The sequence below is a fragment of the Peromyscus maniculatus genome, chromosome 1 (genome assembly GCF_049852395.1).
Source record: "Peromyscus maniculatus bairdii isolate BWxNUB_F1_BW_parent chromosome 1, HU_Pman_BW_mat_3.1, whole genome shotgun sequence".
Taxonomy (NCBI): Eukaryota; Metazoa; Chordata; class Mammalia; order Rodentia; family Cricetidae; genus Peromyscus; species Peromyscus maniculatus.
The window spans coordinates 51,007,104-51,027,481 of record NC_134852.1 but is presented as its reverse complement, the minus strand read 5'-3'; the positions used below and the strand labels follow the sequence as shown (position 1 = coordinate 51,027,481).

Sequence of the window (20,378 nt, the reverse complement as noted above, 5' to 3'; positions counted from 1 at the left end):
GGTTAACAACTTTGGAGTTGGTTCTTGGTCACGTTTACATGGGTTTCAGGGATCAGAGTCAGGCCTTCACCCTTGCTCATTAGGCGCTCTACCCACTGATCTAATTTGCTGGCCACGTTTCATCACGACACTTCATCCACTCCGCTCCTACCACTGCATTTTCCTCACTCTGTTTGCCTCCTTAACTCCCCAACCTCATCATCCTAATAGTCATTCTCCTGCTGTCTGTCCTGTACCGGTATGTGTGGGGAATATAATGTATATATTATATAATATAGACATATCTGTGTGGGGGAGAGACAGACACAGAGGAGGTGTGTTGTTTACATAGCCCGTAATGGCTTCAGTGTGGCGATCCTTCTGTCAGCCTCCTCAGTGACAGGAAGACGGGTCTGTACCATTATGGCTGGCTGAATAAATTCCTGACTAGTTTGCTGACAATCATTTTCCCAAGAATGAAGTAACGTGGTCTTGCTTCAGCCTTTCCAATAAGCATAGACTTGAATAGGCCAAACATCTCTAACTTGAAATGCTCAAAATCCAAATAAAAAATGCTAGCAAAGACAATACAAGTGGAAAATTCCACAACTGATCTCAAGTGCAAGGCCATAGTGAAAATTCAGGAGAACTACAAACACCACATGAGGCCAGTGCTGGCCTGGAGGGAACAGCTATCTGAGACACAGAGAACTCTGTGCTTAGACCTCAGTCTCATTCCCACACCCCTCATCCTATCCACATGCAAACACTCTAAAAACAAAACCACACCACATGACAGTTGGGGTCTGAAATACTTCATATTCATCTCATAGAAGAGACTCTTGATCTTAGCTTCCAAAAGAAAAAACAAAACCCCAACCAAACACACCTTATATTTTCATCATTACCAGAACTAGACAGCAGAGGGAGCCCTTGCAAGGAGCCGCGGCCTACAAGGCCACTCCAGGAGGTCCAGTGAATGAACCACAGGAAGTGAACCACACAGGCAGGGTTTTGGTAGAAAACACTAGTTAGCAATAGCTGTTTACATTCACCCAACTATATAAAAGTTTTATCTGTTTTTCTCAAAATGGGAATCCTTATAAAATTTAGTATTTTTCAGTGAGCTATGCATGGTGCCATACATCGGTAATCCTACTTCAGGAGGTGGAGGCAAGAGGCTCAGGAGTTCAAAGTCATTCTCAGACACACAGTGAGTTTCAGGCCGCCCTGTGTTACAGAAGAACCTGTCTTAAAAAAAAAACCAAAAACTTTTTTTTTTCTTTTTTCCGGAGCTGAGGACCGAACCCAGGGCCTTGCAAGCGCTCTACCACTGAGCTAAATCCCCAACCCCAAAAAAACTTTTAAAATGAGAATTTGAATTGGAAATTTTAATTAGGAATTCAGAAATTGCAAAATCTTACAGAAAACTGAACCTTTTAAGTTATTGTTTCATAAGAATGATATATATATAGGGCTGGTTAAGAGCACTTGTTGTTCTTGTGGAAGACCCAGGTTCAGTTCCCAGCACCCGTACAACAGCTCTATAATCCCAGTCCCAGGGGATGCAACACCCTCTTCTGACCTCTGAAGGCACAAGGTATGCATGTGGTACACATACATACATGGAGGGACTTACACATATAAAATAAAAGTAAATGAGTGTTTTTAAAAAGATCTCTTTTATCAACCTTCCTACCTCGATGACCACTGATTTCAGGACACTATTGTTAAGATCAATCCACGAGTCCATTTAATGGGTAATAGGGATTTATTAAGATATTAAAAATTGAAGAAATGCACTCACAAATACAGAACGGAGTAAACAGCTGAGGTCGTCCTCTGTTCTGACTGGGAGAGAATCCACCTGGTAGTTGGATCAGACCAGGAAGCAGGCAGCAGGGAGAAAGGCCCCCCTCCCTTTCCTCTTGAGAGGTCATGTACAATGGTAAGACGCACCACCTTCTTCCGGCCTATAGCCCAAGGTCATGGGCGGAGCAAATACCACTATACACTACACCACTTCAACAGTCATACTAATGCTTTTAAATTTCGGAGCTGGAATTATAGACAGTTGTGAGCTACCAGGTGGATGCGGAGAAGTGAACCCGGGTCCTCTGGAAGAGCAGAAAGTGCTCTTATCCACTCTTCAGTGCCCCAAATTATTGTTTTTATATTTATGTGGAGGTCGGTGGACAACTTGCAGGAGGCGGCCATTCTCTCCTTCCACCTGTGTAGGTTCTGGGGCTTGAACTTGGGTTTGGTGGCAAGGGCCTTTCCTGGGTGAGCCATCTCTCTAACCAGCTAATCATTCTTTCTTCCTTTATTTAGTTATTTGTTTGTTTATTTAATCTGAGATGGTGTCTCACGTATTCTGGGCTGGTCTAAACTTCTTTTGTAGTGGAGGACAACCTTGTAGCTGAGGATGCCCTTGAACTTCTGATCCCCCTGCTTCCACCTCCCGGGTGCTGGGATTACAGGTGTGCACTACCAAGCTCAGTTTTATGGGATGCTGGGGACCAAACCCAGGGTGTCATGCATTCTGGGCCAGTACTCTACAACTGAGCTACATCCCAGCACAACAGTGGCCATTCTTGTCACATATCAAGGACAATCCCCTAGAGATGCAATGTGGACCTGCCCAGGGCATGCCCTCAGCTTCAGATACTCCATAAACTTTTCTCAAAAAAAAGGCCTGTGTGATTTCTTCTCGATCCAACAACCTCTTGGCCTGTTTCTGCAGTCTAGCTTAAACCAGTACTTCCTCAGTATTTCTTATTGTTATTCTAAGTCAAGCTACTATTTTTGGGCAAAATGCATCTATGATCTTCTCCCTCATTTGCTGTGATCACTGAGTGAGGCTGTGCGTTTTCTTTATTTCCTTGTGCATCGTGTCTCCTTTTCCGGCGTATGGGATCACATTGCTGGCCTGCTTCCTTATTTGTTTATAGGAGCCTATTTTCCTCAAAAAAACAGACTATGAATTACCCTTTATCTTTTGAAGTGTACTAAAAAGGGCCTTATCGGTCCCCAGACTTACAGTAACACTTGGCATATAATGGTATGAGTTCAAGGTCAGCAAGGCTGTGACTGGAACAGAGTGAAGAAGGAACTCTACAGTTTCTACTCGGCTTTGGAAAAAGAATGGTGACTCAATGGGAAGAGAAGACACTGTGGCTTCAGTAACAAGGTAAGACTGCTCATTACAGTCAGGTTCCAAAGCTGCAAAAGATACCCAGCCTTCAGACTTTAGTCTTCTGTTAATAAAAGTCAAATTGGGCCAGGCAGCAGTGGCACACGCCTTTAGTCCCAGTACTCAGCTTGGTCTACGAAGAGCATTCCAGGACATCCAGGGCTGTTATACAGAGAAATCCTATCTCGAGAAACCAAAATAAATAAATAAAATAAAAATAATCAAATTACCATGTGGATGGAACTTGAACCACAATTCTGGAGCCTTCTAGACTGATCTGGGGTGCGTAGGCTTCTTTATTTTCAATCTGTGCTGTGTCGACAACCACCTGGGAGAGAAACAAAGGTAACCACCAGGTTCAGAGAGCTTCAGGTATCAGACATTCCAGTGCGTACCCGGGTCAGATGCTCAGTGACCAGCAGAACTGTCCACCGCACATCTGTACTGAGACCAGTCAGGTCCCAGAGACAACAGCAAGTAATGGTGTCTGAACACACAGAAACCAAATTCTGACTCTGGGGTCTACTCAACTGTAGCTGTTAGAATTACAAATCCCTCCAGATGAGTGGATTGTATATGCCTGTCATCCCAACCCTTTGAGGTCAGCCTGTGCAGTATGAGACCTTGTCTCAAAAAGAAGAGATCAATAGGGCTGGAGAGCAGGCTTAGACGTTGGGAGTACTCCCTGCTCTTCCGGAAGTTCTGAGACCCAGCACCCACATCAAGCTGCTCACTGCCACCTCAACTCCAGCTCCAGCAGGTCCAATGGCCTCTTTTGGCCTCCACATATCTCTCTCTCTCTCTCTCTCTCCTCTCTCTCTCTCTCTCTCTCTCTCTCTCTCTCTCTCTCTCTCTCTCTCTCTCTCTCACACACACACACACACACACACACACACACACACACACACACACACACACTTAACTTAAAAATAAAGTCCTAAAATAAATGTTTAACTGAAAGAGAGAAATGAAGGAAAGGACTGGAAAAGGAAGAGAAAAAAGAGAAGGAGAGGGAGGATGGACTGCGCATCCTTTATTTTAGTAGTTTTAAATTTTTATATAATTGAAAGAAAAAATTTGAGAAGTTGACCCAAGCTGGGCCTGGTGATACAGGCCTATAATCTAAGGTACTTGCAAGGCTGAGGCTGCAGCTCACTAGCAGAAAACCACAGCTCCATTTTAGAAGGTCAAGCTACTCATAGGTACTCCTTAGGATTCCAAACACAGTGTCTAGTGGTGCTGATTTCCACCGCTATCAACAGGCTCTCACAGCTGGACCTTGGGAAACATTTCCTGTCCAAGGAACAGCCTTTGTGGGCCCCGACAGGTGTTTCCTCTCTCCCCCCACTCCTATGACGATGGTCCTAAAGGTTCTTTGTCAGCTACACAAAGGAGCCCTGCCGTCAGTGGGTTCTAAGTAGGGTTAGACTTCCCCTTTAGCTTACAGTGTTTTCTCAAAACAGCCTTCTCCTAATGTTCACTGTGTTGCCAGAGCCCCAGCTTCGGCTAGAGAGTCTTTGAGAATATGGCTCAGCCTCTCTTTTCTAGGTTAGCAGGGTGACTCCTGTTTCTTGCTTCTCTTCCTACACAGATCTTCAAGTGAACGGAGCCCAGCTCTGTGAGCAGGTCCCCTTCCATCACAAGGCAACACTGCCCTCACCTAGGCCGCCTAAGACCGACCTGCATCCAACAGGGACAAGCAGCATTCCAAGCTCTCCTTTCATGACGAGCAGAAATTAGACTAAAAAGAGTACTTACATTTGTTTGTTTGTTTGTTTGTTTGTTTGTTTGAGACAGGGTGTCATTCTGTAGCTCTAGCTAGCCTGGAACCCTCTCTGTAGACCAGGCTGACCTCAAACACCTCTAGAGTGCTGTGTGTATGCTGTGCTCAGCAAGTTCTTTAATTTTTGAACTCTCAGATTAGCTGCTTCTAACCTCGGATGCAAATGCTCAATCTTTCAAAAGGAGCCATGACTACAAGGTGGAATCAAGCACAAGCAAGCTACATGGGTGGATGTGCCAGGCAAAACACTAAGTGATTACAGATGCTGAGCTCTGGACCCCACCCAGTGTTTCTTTTGCTTTTTGTTTTCTTTTCCTTCTTCTCTGACAGGTAAAAAGATTAAACCACTGTCTTGAAGTGGACACTAATTTTTTTGTTCAAAAGGCAATGGCAGAGAGGGAGGGTAGGAAATGATTAGGTTGGGGGTCGCACTGATACCAGCACCAGTTACAAGTAGACTCTTGGAGGTGAATGTAGGGCTGCCATGACAGAGGAGAGTGGGCCACATGAAGGCAGAGAGAACAGGCTGAGTGCAGAGGCCACCCGCCTGGCTCCAGAGTGGCTGCAGAGCGGTCAAGGCCCGCCCAAGCAGAACTAATGCACTTGTTTCCTTAAGATGAGGAAAGCCTGCAACAGCACCATTCTGCAACTAGAGTCCCAGCAAATACAGGTTATCAATGTGTTAAAAACAAACAGCCAGTTGCCGGGCGGTGGTGGCGCACGCCTTTAATCCCAGCACTCGGGAGGCAGAGGCAGGCGGATCTTTGTGAGTTCGAGGCCAGCCTGGGCTACCAAGTGAGTTCCAGGAAAGGCGCAAAGCTACACAGAGAAACCCTGTCTCGAAAAACCCCAAAAAAAAAAAAAAAAAAAAAAAAAACAAACAGCCAGTGGCGGCGGCGGCGGCGGCGGCGGCGGCGGCGGCGGCGGCGGCGGCGGCGGCGCACGCCTTTAATCCCAGAGTGGCAGGCAGAGGCAGGTGGATCTCTGAGTTCAAGGCCAGCCTGGTCTACAGAACGAGATCCAGGACATCCAGGGCTACACAGAGAAACCCTGTCTTGTCTTAAAAAAAACAACCACACAAACAACAAAACTTCTGGTTTTATGGGGAGAGCAGGGTCTTCCTGTGTCCCTCAGGCTGGCCTCACGCTCCTCCTTTGCCTCAGCCTCCTGAATGCGGTGTATCTGCACATATGCCACCCCACAAGCTTCTCTTGTCCCTTCACACACTCACCAGTCCCGCCTGGCCAAACAGCAGCTGCACAGCAGTCTTACAGGCGCCCCGCCATGTGGACGGGCACACCTGGTTCAGCACTTCTGTCACAGGAAGGTCATCCCGAGGTGTGACTCCATTGTAGCAGCCCGCTTCCTTGATGAGCTGTAACATGGTATGCTACAGATTGACAGAGAGGGGAGAGTGCACATCTCAAGACATTGGCAAGACTCCAAAACCTGTAGGAGTGCATTTACACAACCATCCTCCAGAGAAGCATTCTGACAACACCCAGACCATGCCAGGTAGAAAAAACAAAACATAGATTTTGCAGGCAGGGTCTCACTGTGTGTCCCTGATGGGCCTAGAACTCTCTATGTAGACCAGGCTGGCCTCAAACTCAGAAAGCTACCTTTCTCTGCCTCCCTGAGTGGTAGAGTTACAGGTATGTGCCACTAAGCCTGGCCCAACCTCAACTTTTTTTAAACAATAACAAAGTCAGTGCAGAGAGGCTCTGAAACAGACCGAATGAGCCCAAGTTCCAGCTCTCCTAATTGCTAGGCATGTTACTTTGGTCTCAGTTCCTCTGTCACATGGGAACAGGTGGAAGAGCCATGCCTAAACTCAGTGAGACACGAATTCAATAAAACAATGCATGCGAAGCACTTTGCTGTAATTCCTGCACCAATGATGCTTCACAAATGATTATTATTATTGTACTAAGATTTCTGTTACTTAATTCTCAAAATCACACCTGCAAACATTAATCAACAGGAGTTCATGGTGTACTCTCAATCTCTGTTAAACATTTGAACAAATGTTTGTTATTTTAATTATTCATTTAAATTACTAATACAACTTTCTTAGCAAATGTCTTATTAGGGTACCCAGGGCTGGGTGTGACTTAGTGTTTATTATGCACGCGTGAGGCCCTGGGTTCAACCCCTAGCACCACACACACAAAGCGAGACATCACAGGCTGCATTTGGCCGAGACATCACAGGCTGCATTTGGCCGTCACTGTACTCAGTTAGAGCCTCAGTCCTTGATCTCCACTGTGTAATCTACATTCTTCAAAAGCCCTCAAGTTTCCCAAAACAGTTCTCTTTCCAAGTTCACGCTCAGGTGCTGGAACCCAGGGAGTCCAGGGAAAGCTACCGTCTTAAGCTTCAGATTGTCAGCAGCCGACTCATTAAAGGAGACCCCCTTCAGGAAGTGCGGTCCTATCTGCACAGGGACGATGGGAAGCTCACACTGCATGGGCTGTGGGGGTGTCTGCCTTCGCCCCGTCTGCTGAGCTTCCGCCTCACTGCAGCAGCCCTGGAAAGGGTTTGGAGAGGAGAGTGGAGGTGACTCACAGCTCACACGGCAAAGCATTTGGTTCCCACAGGACTGATAGACAACTCCCAAGCCACCAGAGAGAAAAGTGTACCTGCAAACTTGCTTCAATGGCCTTCGGGTTCAGGTGGAAGCCAGCTTTCATTGCATATTCACAGTGGCCTAAGCTTTCCAATGCTATTTTATATGCCTGCAAGAATCAGGGTTAACGCAGCAGATTAGAATACGATCAAGTCCAACCAAAATAAGAACTTAAAACTTCTACAGTTGTAGAAGGGGTTAGGGAAGGATAGGTGGGTGAATATGACCAAAATACACTACATGCATACATGAAATTCTCAAAGAATAAAAATATTATGTTTAAATTTTTCTAGTTATTATTATTTTGTTGCCTTTTTAAGCAGTCATTTCTCTATGCATCTGCCAGTATTGAAACACTTACCTGCAAAGCACTGTCAATTTTCATGTTCAGCTCTTTGAGCTGGTGCTCAGGAATTGCTGCACTTTGAGAACAAAAGAGTTGTTGGACTTCGATTCCTGCCAGGCGTCCATCACAGCCTCTCTCTCTTAATCTAGACGTTGCCTATGACATAAACAGTAACCAATAGGTAAAGAAGGGCACTACAGTTGCTAGCAAAATTCAAACAGGACCACCAGCAACAAATCCTACACCATAAATGAAGTATGTGAGCTGGATATACACCTGGAGTTCTGGACTGTTCACACTACAAAGTCGGTAGTCTGAAATTCTGCAGGTTTACTGGTCTTTTTGGAGACAGTCTTGCCATGTAACTCGGGGTGGCTTCAAGCTTACAACTGGCATGCCTCAGCCTTCTGAGTGATGGGATTATAAGCCTGTACCATCATGCCTGGCCAAATAACATTACTAGGAGTGAGTCTCTGTTCTTCTAGGTCAGGATAGAATATTAACATTTACAAACCTCACAGAACTACAGGGAAGGAAACTAGCAGCTTCAACACTGTCAAGTTCAAGGCTTTCAGTTTCATAAGTCATGTGTACACACCAGCCTGCAGACTAACCCAGCCCTGAAACCTAACAGTCTTCAGATTTAAACCATTTGACTCTTTCTAAGAATCTTCAAGTGAAATGTTTAGCCTCCGGGGTTTGTGCTAGCTGCTGACAGACACTAGCCCTGACCCTAGAACATAAAGCCTGGTCCCTGCCTTCCTGGAGATGATGGCCTCACCAGCCAAAAAGGTAAACAATGAGAACTGTAGGAGGGGGCACAGCGAGCACTGAACGTGGTGTGGAGAGGCCATCTTCAGGAATCCCGGAACCCCAGGACTCTAAGGCAAAGGATTACAAGTTCCAGACCAAACTGGGCTACAAAACAAGAGCCTGTCTCAGAAAACGGCAGTTTAGGTAGGGAGTTGGAACTGCATGTGCTCAGGGTAGGGCGAAGGTATGTCAAGGCACTAATAATTCCTAATATCCACCAGGGATCCAAAACACTCCAAGGAACCCTGTAGAGCAGAACGATACGGCAGGACTCAGTGTGCAGAGTGAGATGTCCATATCGGACCCTAACAACATGAGAAGCACAGATGTCCGACTTAAACATCAGAAGGGCGAGGCAGAAATGGGAGAAACAGTTCAGGAAAGTGTGACCCACCCTCCTAAAACTAGGTATGGGGGGGCGCAGAAGAGGGGACAGCCCTAAGAGTATCTGGAGGTGAGCCTGCAGGGCTCTCCTAAGGATCTGCCTGGGTGCAGACATGATGGGAACACTGAAAGGTCAGTCTCAGGTCTCAGATGCACAGTCTAGTGTCAGACGGCACCACTGACCAGCGTGAGGATGGCATAGAGAGAAACATGGGGAGAAGCCAGAGCCAAGCCACCTGTCCAACTTAAGATAGGCAGCTGTTTAATTCAGGGCCCTGGATGCCATGGAAAGTGGGTTGACCAAATACATTTGAAGCATCCCTCTGCACAGGAGTGATCTAAGTCCCAACACTGGGTAGAGACCCCCCAGGGAAAAAGAAACCTAACACTGAACCCTGAGAAACTCACCCTCAGAAGCTGTACTGCAGAGAGGCTAGCAAAGCAGATGAAGGAAGGACAGCTCAGAGCAAACAAAGCAGGTAACCTTTTCCTGAACATTAATTCCAAATGCTTCCATATATTTATTTAGTGTGTGTCTAGGACAGGGCACACGTGTGCCGCACTGTGTATGCAGAGACTGGAGGGCAACTTGTTGGGAATCGGTTCTCTCCTTTGACACTGCATTCCAAGGGACAGAACGGAGGCTCCCAGGTTTCTGTGGCAACCGCTTCTGCCTGCTGTGCCATCTTGCTAACAACACGTATCGTGTTTTATGTGCTTACAGTCCTTCATGCTTTATGTGGTTGAGAAGAGACCAGAGAATATATGGTTTTCAGAGTGAACGAGAAAGGTGAGGAAAAGACACCTCCTCCAAAAAGTTGGGCTGTCAAAGGGGTAGAGGAACAGGTAGGCTTTTGTGTTGGAAGCACATTAGTGTTGAGAGAAAACTTTGGGTCCCACGGCAGAAGCCAGGTCCTTGAGGATGGGAATAAGGTGCTGCCAAAGCAAGCCCTGAACCTGAGAACAGGGCACCTCCTCTGTTGTCGTGAAAGGGAAGGAAATAGATGGAGGTGAGCTGGAGGAGCGGTACTGTTCTGGCCATGCAAGAAGAAAGACTGCATCGGGGGTTCCATTTTCACAGGGCAGTGTGGCTAAGGGGCACCAGCAGGAAGCAGGCAGGGAGATCAGTGAGGTGGTGCTGAGGTTTTAGGATGTAAAAGGAATATTCAGGAGGCTGGAGCCTAGACACTCTAAGGATAGAAGGCTGTGAAGCCAGATGACAGACAAAGGTCTGAACCCACACCAGCAGTGGAGAGAGAGAGAGAGACCAGCAGTGGAGAGACAGAGACACCAGCAGCGGAGAGAGAGAGACCAGCAGTGGAGAGACAGAGACACCAGCAGTGGAAAGACAGAGACAGAGACACCAGCAGTGGAAAGACCAGCAGTGGAGAGAGAGAGAGAGAGAGAGAGAGAGAGAGAGAGAGAGAGAGAGAGAGAGACAGACCAGCAGTGGAGAGAGACAGAGACAGAGACACCAGCAGTGGAGAGAGAGACCAGCAGTGGAGGGAGGGAGGGAGAGAGAGAGGGAGGGAGGGAGGGAGGGAGAGAGAGAGGGAGGGAGGGAGGGAGGGAGGGAGAGAGAGAGGGAGGGAGGGAGGGAGGGAGGGAGAGAGAGAGGGAGGGAGGGAGGGAGGGAGAGAGAGAGGGAGGGAGGGAGGGAGGGAGAGAGAGAGAGAGAGAGGGAGAGCGCAGCAGTGCAGTGGAGAGAGAGCTGGCACTGAGGGTCCCCCTGGGAAAGCCTGTGACATGACAGAGGAAGTCAACCAAGAGCAGGAAGAGAGCAAACAATGGCACACCAAGCATCACAACATCAGAGACGGCACAGTGCCACGAAACAGCCCGGGGTGACTCAATGGAAGACAGAAGATCAGTTCAGTTCGGTTTGGTCTTGAGACAGGGTACCCTCACATACCCCAAGATGGCCTTGAATTCACTATGTAAGCAAGGATGACCTCGAGTTCCTAATCCTGCTTCAGCTCCCAAGTGCTATGATACAGGTGTTTGCCACCACGCCTGGCTACAGGTCCTATAAGATCCTGTAACAAGCCAGGGAGGCAGTGGTGCATGCCTTTAATCCCAGCACTCGGGAGGCAGAGGCAGGTGGATCTCTGTGAGTTCGAGGCCAGTCTGGTCTACAGAGCGAGTTCCAGGACAGCCAGGGCTACACAGAGGAGCCCTGTCTTGAAAAACTAGAAAGAAAAAAAAAAATCCTATAACAAAATGTAGTATACCGCAACTTAACTGTGGGGTAATACAAATTAGACATCATTTAAGAAATCAACACACTATTCCTTAACCATAAGTGATCTTGTATTCTACAAAATAGAACAGTGACTTTGAGGGTTTGCTTTTCCTTTCTCTCACTAGAAAAAGGGGTGTCAACATGAAAGAGAACTGCTGAAATGTAGCAGCAAAGGAGCACCCAGCTTCGAGGCTTTGTTCCCCGCTCCTCCGATGGCCTTGGACTTCTGGGTGGTGCTGACGTCACAGTCCGGCTTGTGTGGTCAGACCACAACCGTGGCCCGCTCCTGGTGCTGCTCCTACAGTCGGCACTGCAGTGCGTGCCTCCCTCTGCTCAGTGCGGCCTTTGTGGGCTGCTAGGAGCCTGCAAGAGAACTCCTGTCTTGGGACCACAATTGCCATCTTCCTGTCTCTCCCACTTTATAAAGGGCTGTGGCCTTTTACAAGTTAAAGATGTTTAGAGATAAGGCATTATCAGCTTAATAAGAACTTCAGAAACAGTTACAGAATTACTCTAAAAAACCACCAAATGGCCTAAAGCCTGGATGGGATGCAAGATAGTTCTAAGTGCGGGGGCTACTAACAGCCCAGATTGAAAGAGTGTGAGGTCAAGGGCTGAGGCCGACTCCTGCTGTGTCAACACCACTGTGAGCTGTGGGCCTGATTTCAAGGAGTCCGCAGCCCAGACCGGGTCTGTATGAAGCCTGGGATCCAGCCCAGGAAGAAGAGCAACTATAGCAGCTCTGGGCACTGCTTTTATTGAGGGGCTAGAAACTGCCTTTACCTCCAGCCTCACGCAGGGCACTGACAGCGCACAGTCTCGGCCTCTCAGCTGAGGCATCGGTACCCTCCAGGTTTTCCAATGTAATGGATATTTTCAGATCAAAAGTTCATACACACTTGCACGTACATGTAAAATGTTTACAATACACATGCTGTCACTGATGAGGACCCTGATTCAAAACACAAACCAAGGATGAAGAGGTGGCTCGGTGATTAAGAGCACTGGCTGTTCTTCCAGAGGACCCAAGTTCAACCCTCAGCACCCACATGACAGCTCACAACCATCTGTAACTTCAGTTCCAGGGGAATTTATGCCCTTTTCTGGTAACCCTTCTTAGAGACTGTACATACATGGTGAGCTAACACATATGAAGGCAAACACCCGGACACATTTAAAAAGGTAAGTAAGTGGGGCATGGTAATAGGCACCTACAACTCAACACCTGGGAGGCTGAGGCAGAAGCATTGGGAGTTTGAGGCCTTCTTGGGCTATACAGCAGGATCCTACCTCAAAAAAATGAAAGAGACAGGGAATGGGGTGGGGGGAAAGAGGAGGGAGAGAGAGAAATAGAGGCACTGACTGAGTTTATAAAGAGCAATTTCTTTACCTTTTTCTATGTATGTATGTATGTATGTGCGTGTGTGCGTGCGTGCGTGCATGCGTGCGTGCGTGTACCTACACTCATGGAAGCTGGGTATTGAGGCTTGATGGCAAGTACCTTCACCCACTGAGTCACCTTACCAGCCCAAGAACTACTTCTGATTTGTTTACATTCAAGTTTAAGTTCTGGGTGTAGAAAAGGACTAGATCAGTGATTCTTAACCTTCCTAATGCTGTGACCCTTTAATACAGTTCCTCATGTTGTAGTGATCCCCAACCATAAAATTATTTCATTGCTATTTCATAACTGTCATTTGCTACTGTTATGAACTGAAATGTCTGTGTTTTCCAATGGTCTTAGGTGACCCCTGTGAAAGCGTTACTTGACCCCTCCACACACACACAAATGGGTCACGAACTACAGGCTGGGAACCACTGGACTAGAGACTCATGTTAGAATGGCCAGAGAAGGAATTGTATACTAGGCAGGACGTCCCACGAAAAAGCTTGGGGATAGCCTGCAGCCCGCTTCTACAGCACGTTCTCAGCAACGAGGCTGGGTGGGAATCAGAAGTCCCCCAAGGAGAATGCTCACTGCACACTGTCATGTCCCTCCCCATATCTGATCACCATGCATTTCCATCCCACACACGCTTCTCTATCCACTAGTGAAGCTGTGCTGGGAAGCAGCTGACCTTCAAAGAATGACGGACTTCATGTGTCAAATATATTAATAGGAAAACGGCTCAAATCGCATGCAAAGCAACTGATGAATGAGGGTCTAGGCTATTAGTCCAGAAGCATCTTTTCTATTTACTTCTCTGAGGTCTTAGAGTTTGCATGTACATGAGTGGGCTTCACTACAGCACTTCCATGCATCTGCCACCACCCTCTGTCCTAACCCACCCTCTCTATCACTGTCCTCTCCTGCTCTGCACCCGTCTGCATCCCCCTTGCTGCGCCTCTTTTTGTTTTCAGGTCACATGTATTGTGTGGCCTTCTTCTTCTTCTTTCCTCCTGCCCAAGATCTCTTCCTTCTCTTTCATGGCCTCCTTTCATCACACAAACACACACAGAGACTATATACACATCTACAGAAACTTAAATCCAGGTTCTGCATACCAGAGAAAATACGCAGAAAATATGTCTTTCTGTTCCGGATTACTTAAGAATCTTTTTACAGAACTGGGCAGTTGTGATGCACGTCTTTAATCCCGGTACTTGGGAGGCAGAGGCAGAGGCAGGCAGATCTCTGTGAGTTCAAGACCAGCCTGGTCTATAGAGCACGCTCCAGGACAGGCAGGGCTATATAGAGAAACCCTGTCTCAAAAAAACAAACAAACAAACAAACAAAAAAGAATCTTTGCACAAGCTTTTAATTTATGTGTTTGAAAGGATATACTCCCAGGAGGTAGAGGTAGCACCAGGTGTCTTCCTCTGTCGCTCATTCACTACCATATTCCTTTGCAGCAGAGTCTCTCCCTGAACCTGAACACCATTTGGGTTTTTAAGGATGCTGTTGGCTATGCTGACAGTCAGCAAACTCCAATGATCCTCCTGTCTCCACTCCACTCAGATGGTGTTAGAGGTGTGCATGGGACCATGCCTGTCTTCTTACGTGGGTACCAGAACCCAAACTCCAGTCCTCATGGTTGCAGTGCAAAAATGACGAAGCTTCCAAACACCCCTCAGAGAACAAGATGGCTACAGAAGCAGCTCAAGCTTGTAATCTCAGCAGCTGGAGGCCGAGGAGGAACTGCCGTGAGTGAGAGGCCAGCTGGGCTGCAGAGTGGGAGTTCATCTCAGAAGACAACAAGGGCTAGAGATGGCGCAGCGGTTAAAAGTATGCACTGCCCTTGCAGAGGACCTGAATTCAGTTCCTGGCATCGACACTAAGCAGCCTCAGGTGATTTGCTGCCTCCATATTTCTGCAGCCACATGCACATGCCTCCCCCAACACACAACTTAAAATAAATCTTGAAAATAAAAACAACAATAGCCTGGCACTGGTAGTGTACACCTTTAATCCCAGCACTCAGGAAGCAGAGGCAAGTGGAGCTCTAAGCTCAAGGCCAGCATGATCTACGAGCAAGTTCCAGGACATCCAGGGCAACACAGAAACCTTCTCTCAAACAAACAAACAAACGACAAACACCCCAACAGTGCTGAGGAAGTAGTTCCATTTGTGGAGTGCTTACCTAGCATGCACGAAGCCCTAGGTTCCAACCCTAGCACCACACTAGCCAGCTGTGGTGGCACATTCCTGCACCCCAGTGTTTGTGAGGGTCACCTTGCCTGCCAGACAATCCTGTTACTCCGCCTACCTGCCTGCCTACCCAGCTAGTTCCACTGTGTCATTTCTGACTGAGGTGCCAGCCTTCTCCCCTGGCTCACATCTCCGGAGTTTCCCGTACCACTCCCACTCAGAAGCAGGGCTTTTCCTCTTGGTCTGGACAACTCTACACCCTTTGTACCCTGTTTTTGTAAGTCTTTCTCTGTAGGTATTGTTTTAGTGCCTAGCAGAGGCCTGACACAAAGCAGACATTCGTTTTTGGGATGAGTTTCTCTGTGTAACAGCTCTAGCTGTCCTGGAGCTCACTCTGTAGACCAGGCTGGTGGTCTCACAGAGATCCACCTGCTTCAGCCTCCTGAGTGCTGGGATTATAGGTGTATACCACCAGCTCAAAGTAGACACTCTTAAAGACATCTGCTATCACAGGAATAAGCAAGCGAGGGATGTTTCTAACTCAATGTCTAAAGCAAGTGGCCCAGCCAGATCTCCCAGGTCAGTTACCTCAGCAGCCCCCCGCCAGGATCGCACAGCTTCCTCCAGTTCGGGTGTGTGGCCCACGCCAGACAGACTGCTGCTGTTCTTTTTTTCTGGCACAACTACCTCGGCAAAGCAAGAGTGAGCCACGGGCTGGACTTTCTGCAAGGCGTGAGTCAAAAACTGGAAATGGACTTGCACCACTGTCAAAAAGCATCGCCCCAACACCTGTGAAAACAAAAAGAGCCGGGAGATTTTAGGTTGTGGGTTGTTCATGGATTCGTGCAATAAATTCTCAACTGTCAACAGATTTGGACTCATAAGAGCATGCAATGCTAAAAAGTCCCCCTGCCTCTTGGGCCTTGGTACTAGAAATTTAAAGTCAAAACATTTCAAAGCAAGCAGTAGGCCCAGGCACAAATGGGTCTTCCAACTTCCTGCCACCTATCCTCACTTCTGTCTAGACTCTGTCTTCTGAGTTCCTGCTGGGCCAGAGCCATCCATAATCTCAATTATGGCCACAGAGGGTTCAGAATGCAAAGGAATAATCATGGCATGTGACTGAAAATCTGCAAGGTTGGTTTCACCTAGAAGCAAACACTGCACTGGAAATGGACCCAAAGACACTGGTTGTTTTCGTGCTGTGCTAATATCGTTTTGAATAGAGTGTCTGTCGGTCCAAAGCCTTACAAAACAAAGCCGACAGACAAGTCTTCTAGGAGTCAGCAAAACAGAGGAGACAATTCCATCAGCAGGGCAGGAAACCACTAACCCTACACACATCAGTGGCTGGTTGGATGGTTAATAATTCACATAGGGTCTCACTACATAGCTCTGGCTGTCCTGGAATATACTATGTACACCAGGCTGGCCTCAAACTCAATGAGACCCGCCTGCCTCTGTTTCCCAAGTGCTGGGATTAAAGGTGTGTGCCACCATGTCCAGACGGAAATTCATTTCTTTCAAACAATAAATTTGCCAGATGATGATGATGCATACATGTAATTCTAGCACTTGGGAGGCTATTTAGGTGCATCATGAGTTCAAGACCAGCATGGTCTACAAAGAGAATTAGAAGCTAGCCTTGGCTATGGAGTAAGCCCCTACTTCAAAACAATAATATGTTGTGGGATATTTTCATCACACTGACATTCCTGAGACTGACAATAAAGTTAAACCTTGAATCAGAAGGCCAGAATTAACCATAGAGTTTTTGGCAGACCCAGATTAGGAGAGAGGGAGAGAGAGAGAGAGAGAGAGAGAGAGAGAGAGAGAGAGGGAGGGAGGGAGGGAGGGAGGGAGGGAGGGAGGGAGGGAGGGAGGGAGGGAGGGAGGGAGGGAGGGAGGGAGGGGCTTAGAAATATTCAAGGGTCTTTTTGATTTGGAAGTGTGGAGAGGTAGGGTCAGCTGATTAGTCCTCCATTGCTCGTTGCATCTATCGGGTTTTTACTCGAATATCTGACTACTGAGTTTTACTTAATAACAGAACACTATTAATAATCGCTTCTCTAGAGCTTCAATAATAGAAGCCAAAATCCTATGTTAACAGACAAATGTTACAAATTGTTAGCCCTATGAACATTTTAAGCCATGAAAGAGCATTTACCTGGAGACCAGGGCAACCATTCTCTTTCTCACTGCTGGAGACTTGACTTCCTTTTATGGTTTTTTGTTTGGTTGTTTGTTTGTTTGTTTTTTGAGACAGGGTTTCTCTGTGTAGCTTTGGAGTCTATCCTGGAACTCGAACTCACAGAGATCTGCCTGCCTCTGAGTGCTGGGATTAAAGGCGTACGCCACCACCACCCGGATCCTTTTATGTTTTTGGTGGCACTTAAGAGAATTGATTCCAGGGCCTGGAGCAGAACAAGCCATAGCTTACATCCTCAGCCCTTTTTATCTTTGTACTTTAAGACAAGGTCTCACTAAATAGCCCAGGCTGGCTTTGAACTTACAATCCTCCTGCCTCAGCCTCCTGGGTCTCTTGGATTTCAGGAGTTGTACAACTCGTAGTCTAGTTTTTTTTACTTGACCACAGCTGTGATATGTTTGTTATGATTTCCCACGTTTCTCTCTTTAAAGCAGAGGGAGAAACTGCTAGCTGCAAAGATACTGAGGTTGGAGAACTGCAAGTTCAAGGCCAGCCTGGGCAATTTAGTGAGACCCCATCTCAAAATACTAAAAAATTCCAACTGTCTGTATTGCTTTCTACAAAGATCTAACATCAGAGAGTCCCCTTGTTCTAATCCCTTGGATCAGCCTGAAAGACTCAGCCACATCCCCAGTAAGATGCTGCTCTTTACCACAAACCCAATCTAGCCTCACACATCAGAGCTATTTTGCTGAAGAAACTGGAATGGGCCAGCTCCCTATGTAACACCTACTCCCTCTGAATGATTTTCCCAGTGGAAATCACCAGAGCAAACAAGCCAAAGAAAATTTTCATCCAAAACCAAAGCAATCAAACAAAAAGCTCACACCAAAGCGTCTGCCCTCGGTAGTGAACAGCTAAATCGCTGCTGAACTCCACCCAGACCTCCTGGCTTTCCACTGGCCCTTTCCTCAGAGCTCCTCCCCATCGAGGCTCTGTCTCCGAAGGGGAGCATGAGGGACTCGGGGGGAGCAGACCTAAGATCCAGCTAGACACCTGACATGAATCACACACTACCAGTGAGCTTAAACTGAGCATTCAGCATGCGCTTGGTCTACACTACAGATTTCATATGGGTTGTAGTGCATTCCCAATACACCCCATGAAGTCATCTCCATTTTACAGAGAGGAGACTGAGGCTAGGAAAGCTAGGAAACTAGATATGGAGGTTACGACACAAAACGGATGAGGCAGAGAAGTCTCTTCATTCAGTGATCGGTGTCTAAGCTTTTAGCCAGTGTGCCCCACTGCCTTCTACACTCTCAATATCCAGCTAGGCAGAGACTAGGCACACAACAGAAATTCAGTCTTAACTACTGGCTGAGGGCTCCAGGGAGCTCCCCACAGTGCAGAAGCAGAGGATCAGGGCTGGTTCCTCCAGGACATTCTTTCTCTCCTCTTCCCTTGGCCTCTTGGCAGGCTACGGGAGGAGGGAAAGGAGGAGAAGTGAAGATGCCACCATGCTCTGAGGTCACATTCTCACAGCTTCTGACCAATGAAAAGGACTTGCTCATTCTAATAATAAATATACAACATGCAAATGCCTAGTATGTACAGAGCTCAAAACCCGTGATGGTACACAGGAAGGAGAGTGAGAAAGCCCCTGTGCCGTGCGGGTTACATAGATACTAACGGGGCTAGGAGAGACAACAAAGCTATAAATAGACACACAGGTCAGGTGCAGCTGGAGATCGAAACTGCCTGGCAGGTGGTGAGGAAAAGGCTCTCTGAGGTTAGAGCCAAGGAAGAAAGCTATGTCTCCGACTCTGAAAGGAATATTCTGAGAAGTGGTGGTGAAGCCTGGTGTCTGAATCACAGAAATTTGGGACTGGGGTGGGTCCCCTGCTGCAGGATGCAGCGGGGGAGGACATACCAGTCTGTCAGTCAGTCTGCTCTCTCTGCTTATTATGTGCTTGACCTCAGATGAGTCATTCAATCTACAGCTTCTCTGTAACAAATGCCTTCCTCCTTCCCACGATGTGGAAAGCAGCAACCTAAATTATGATTGTGACAAAACATGTTGTAAATTATTAATTAAAGGCCAACCCAACCCTGAGCATTGGAAACTGGTTTTAGTGACCACTTATTCTAAAATGTCATCTTAAGTAAGACACATAAACATCACCTTCAGAGAGGCCGGGACTCCTGTCTCTGCCCACCCTTTCTCTTTATCTCCCTTCTTGGCCCAGTCTACAACCCCCATAATAGACCTCACCCTCCTTGACTCAGGGATTTGCCGGTGCCTGGGGAGACTGTCATCCCACAGGTTTGGAAGAGTGTGTGTCCCAAGGTCACAGACAGCTCTCTTAGTTCACAAAGAGAAAGTTTCTTAGACTCAGGGCACCCGGGGTTGCAGAACAGACTGAGTACGCTGGAGAATGGGAGAGTGAAACAGTCATGGACAGGCACTGACATTTCAAATAGCACTGAAGCCCCACCAACAGCTACCACCGTCACCCATACCAGGAGTACCACATATGGGTAAAAAAAAAAACAAAAACCCTGTGGAATGTGAGCAATTTGCCCATTTTACAGATGAAAAAATAGTTTTAAAAAGATAAACTTGTTCCCAGCAGTGGTGGCACACAACCTTTAATCCCAGCACTCGGGAGGCAGAGCCAGGTGGATCTCTGTGAGTTTGAGGCCAGCCTGGTCTACAGAGTGAGATCCAGGGAAAAGCGCAAAGCTACACAGAGAAACCTTGTCTCGAAAAAGCAAAAAAAAAAAAAAAAAAAAAAAAAAAAAAGAAATTCCAAAGCCATTCCATCATTTCCCTTTTCTCCAGTACTCATACATACCTTACAGACTCCATTTGGTTTCCAGTGTCTTCGGCCTTGTTTTGAATACATCCTTTTGTTTATGATAATTCCAGAATCATTACCTAATGACCTAACCCACAAACCAGAATGTGATACTGACATATCTAAATGCGTCTTGAGAGAAACAGAGAATGCAACAGACTACTGTGGACTGTGGAAAGTACTCATGAAAACTGTACTATAGGTTAAAAATGGAAAACAACAAGCTTACTGAAAATGGCATGCAAACTACTGACAAGGACTGCTGGTGCTGTATTGTGGTGGAATGCTTGCTGCTCAAGTAAGACTCAGATTTCCATCCCCTGGGCAGGATTCCTTTTGATTAACAAAAAACCTGTAAACCTTTCTGCAGTCAGCATTTTCCATCAGAGAGAAGCCACACTGTGTGTAAG

At 47.1% G+C, this 20,378-nt stretch overlaps 1 protein-coding gene across 4 annotated transcripts in view; it reads right to left on the bottom strand.

Annotated features, from left to right (window-relative positions):
• Garre1 (granule associated Rac and RHOG effector 1) overlaps positions 1–20,378 on the bottom strand; it is an 81,236-nt gene that overhangs the window by 17,382 nt on the left and 43,476 nt on the right. For all 4 annotated transcript variants that reach the window (XM_076577783.1, XM_076577784.1, XM_006984997.4 and 1 more), the window contains 6 exons: positions 15,547–15,747; positions 7,946–8,086; positions 7,598–7,693; positions 7,324–7,485; positions 6,187–6,345; positions 3,403–3,500 (listed from right to left, as the gene is read on the bottom strand). In XM_076577783.1, coding sequence (XP_076433898.1) covers positions 3,403–3,500; positions 6,187–6,345; positions 7,324–7,485; positions 7,598–7,693; positions 7,946–8,086; positions 15,547–15,747 — 857 coding nt within the window. The remainder of the gene's footprint in view (positions 1–3,402; positions 3,501–6,186; positions 6,346–7,323; positions 7,486–7,597; positions 7,694–7,945; positions 8,087–15,546; positions 15,748–20,378) is intronic.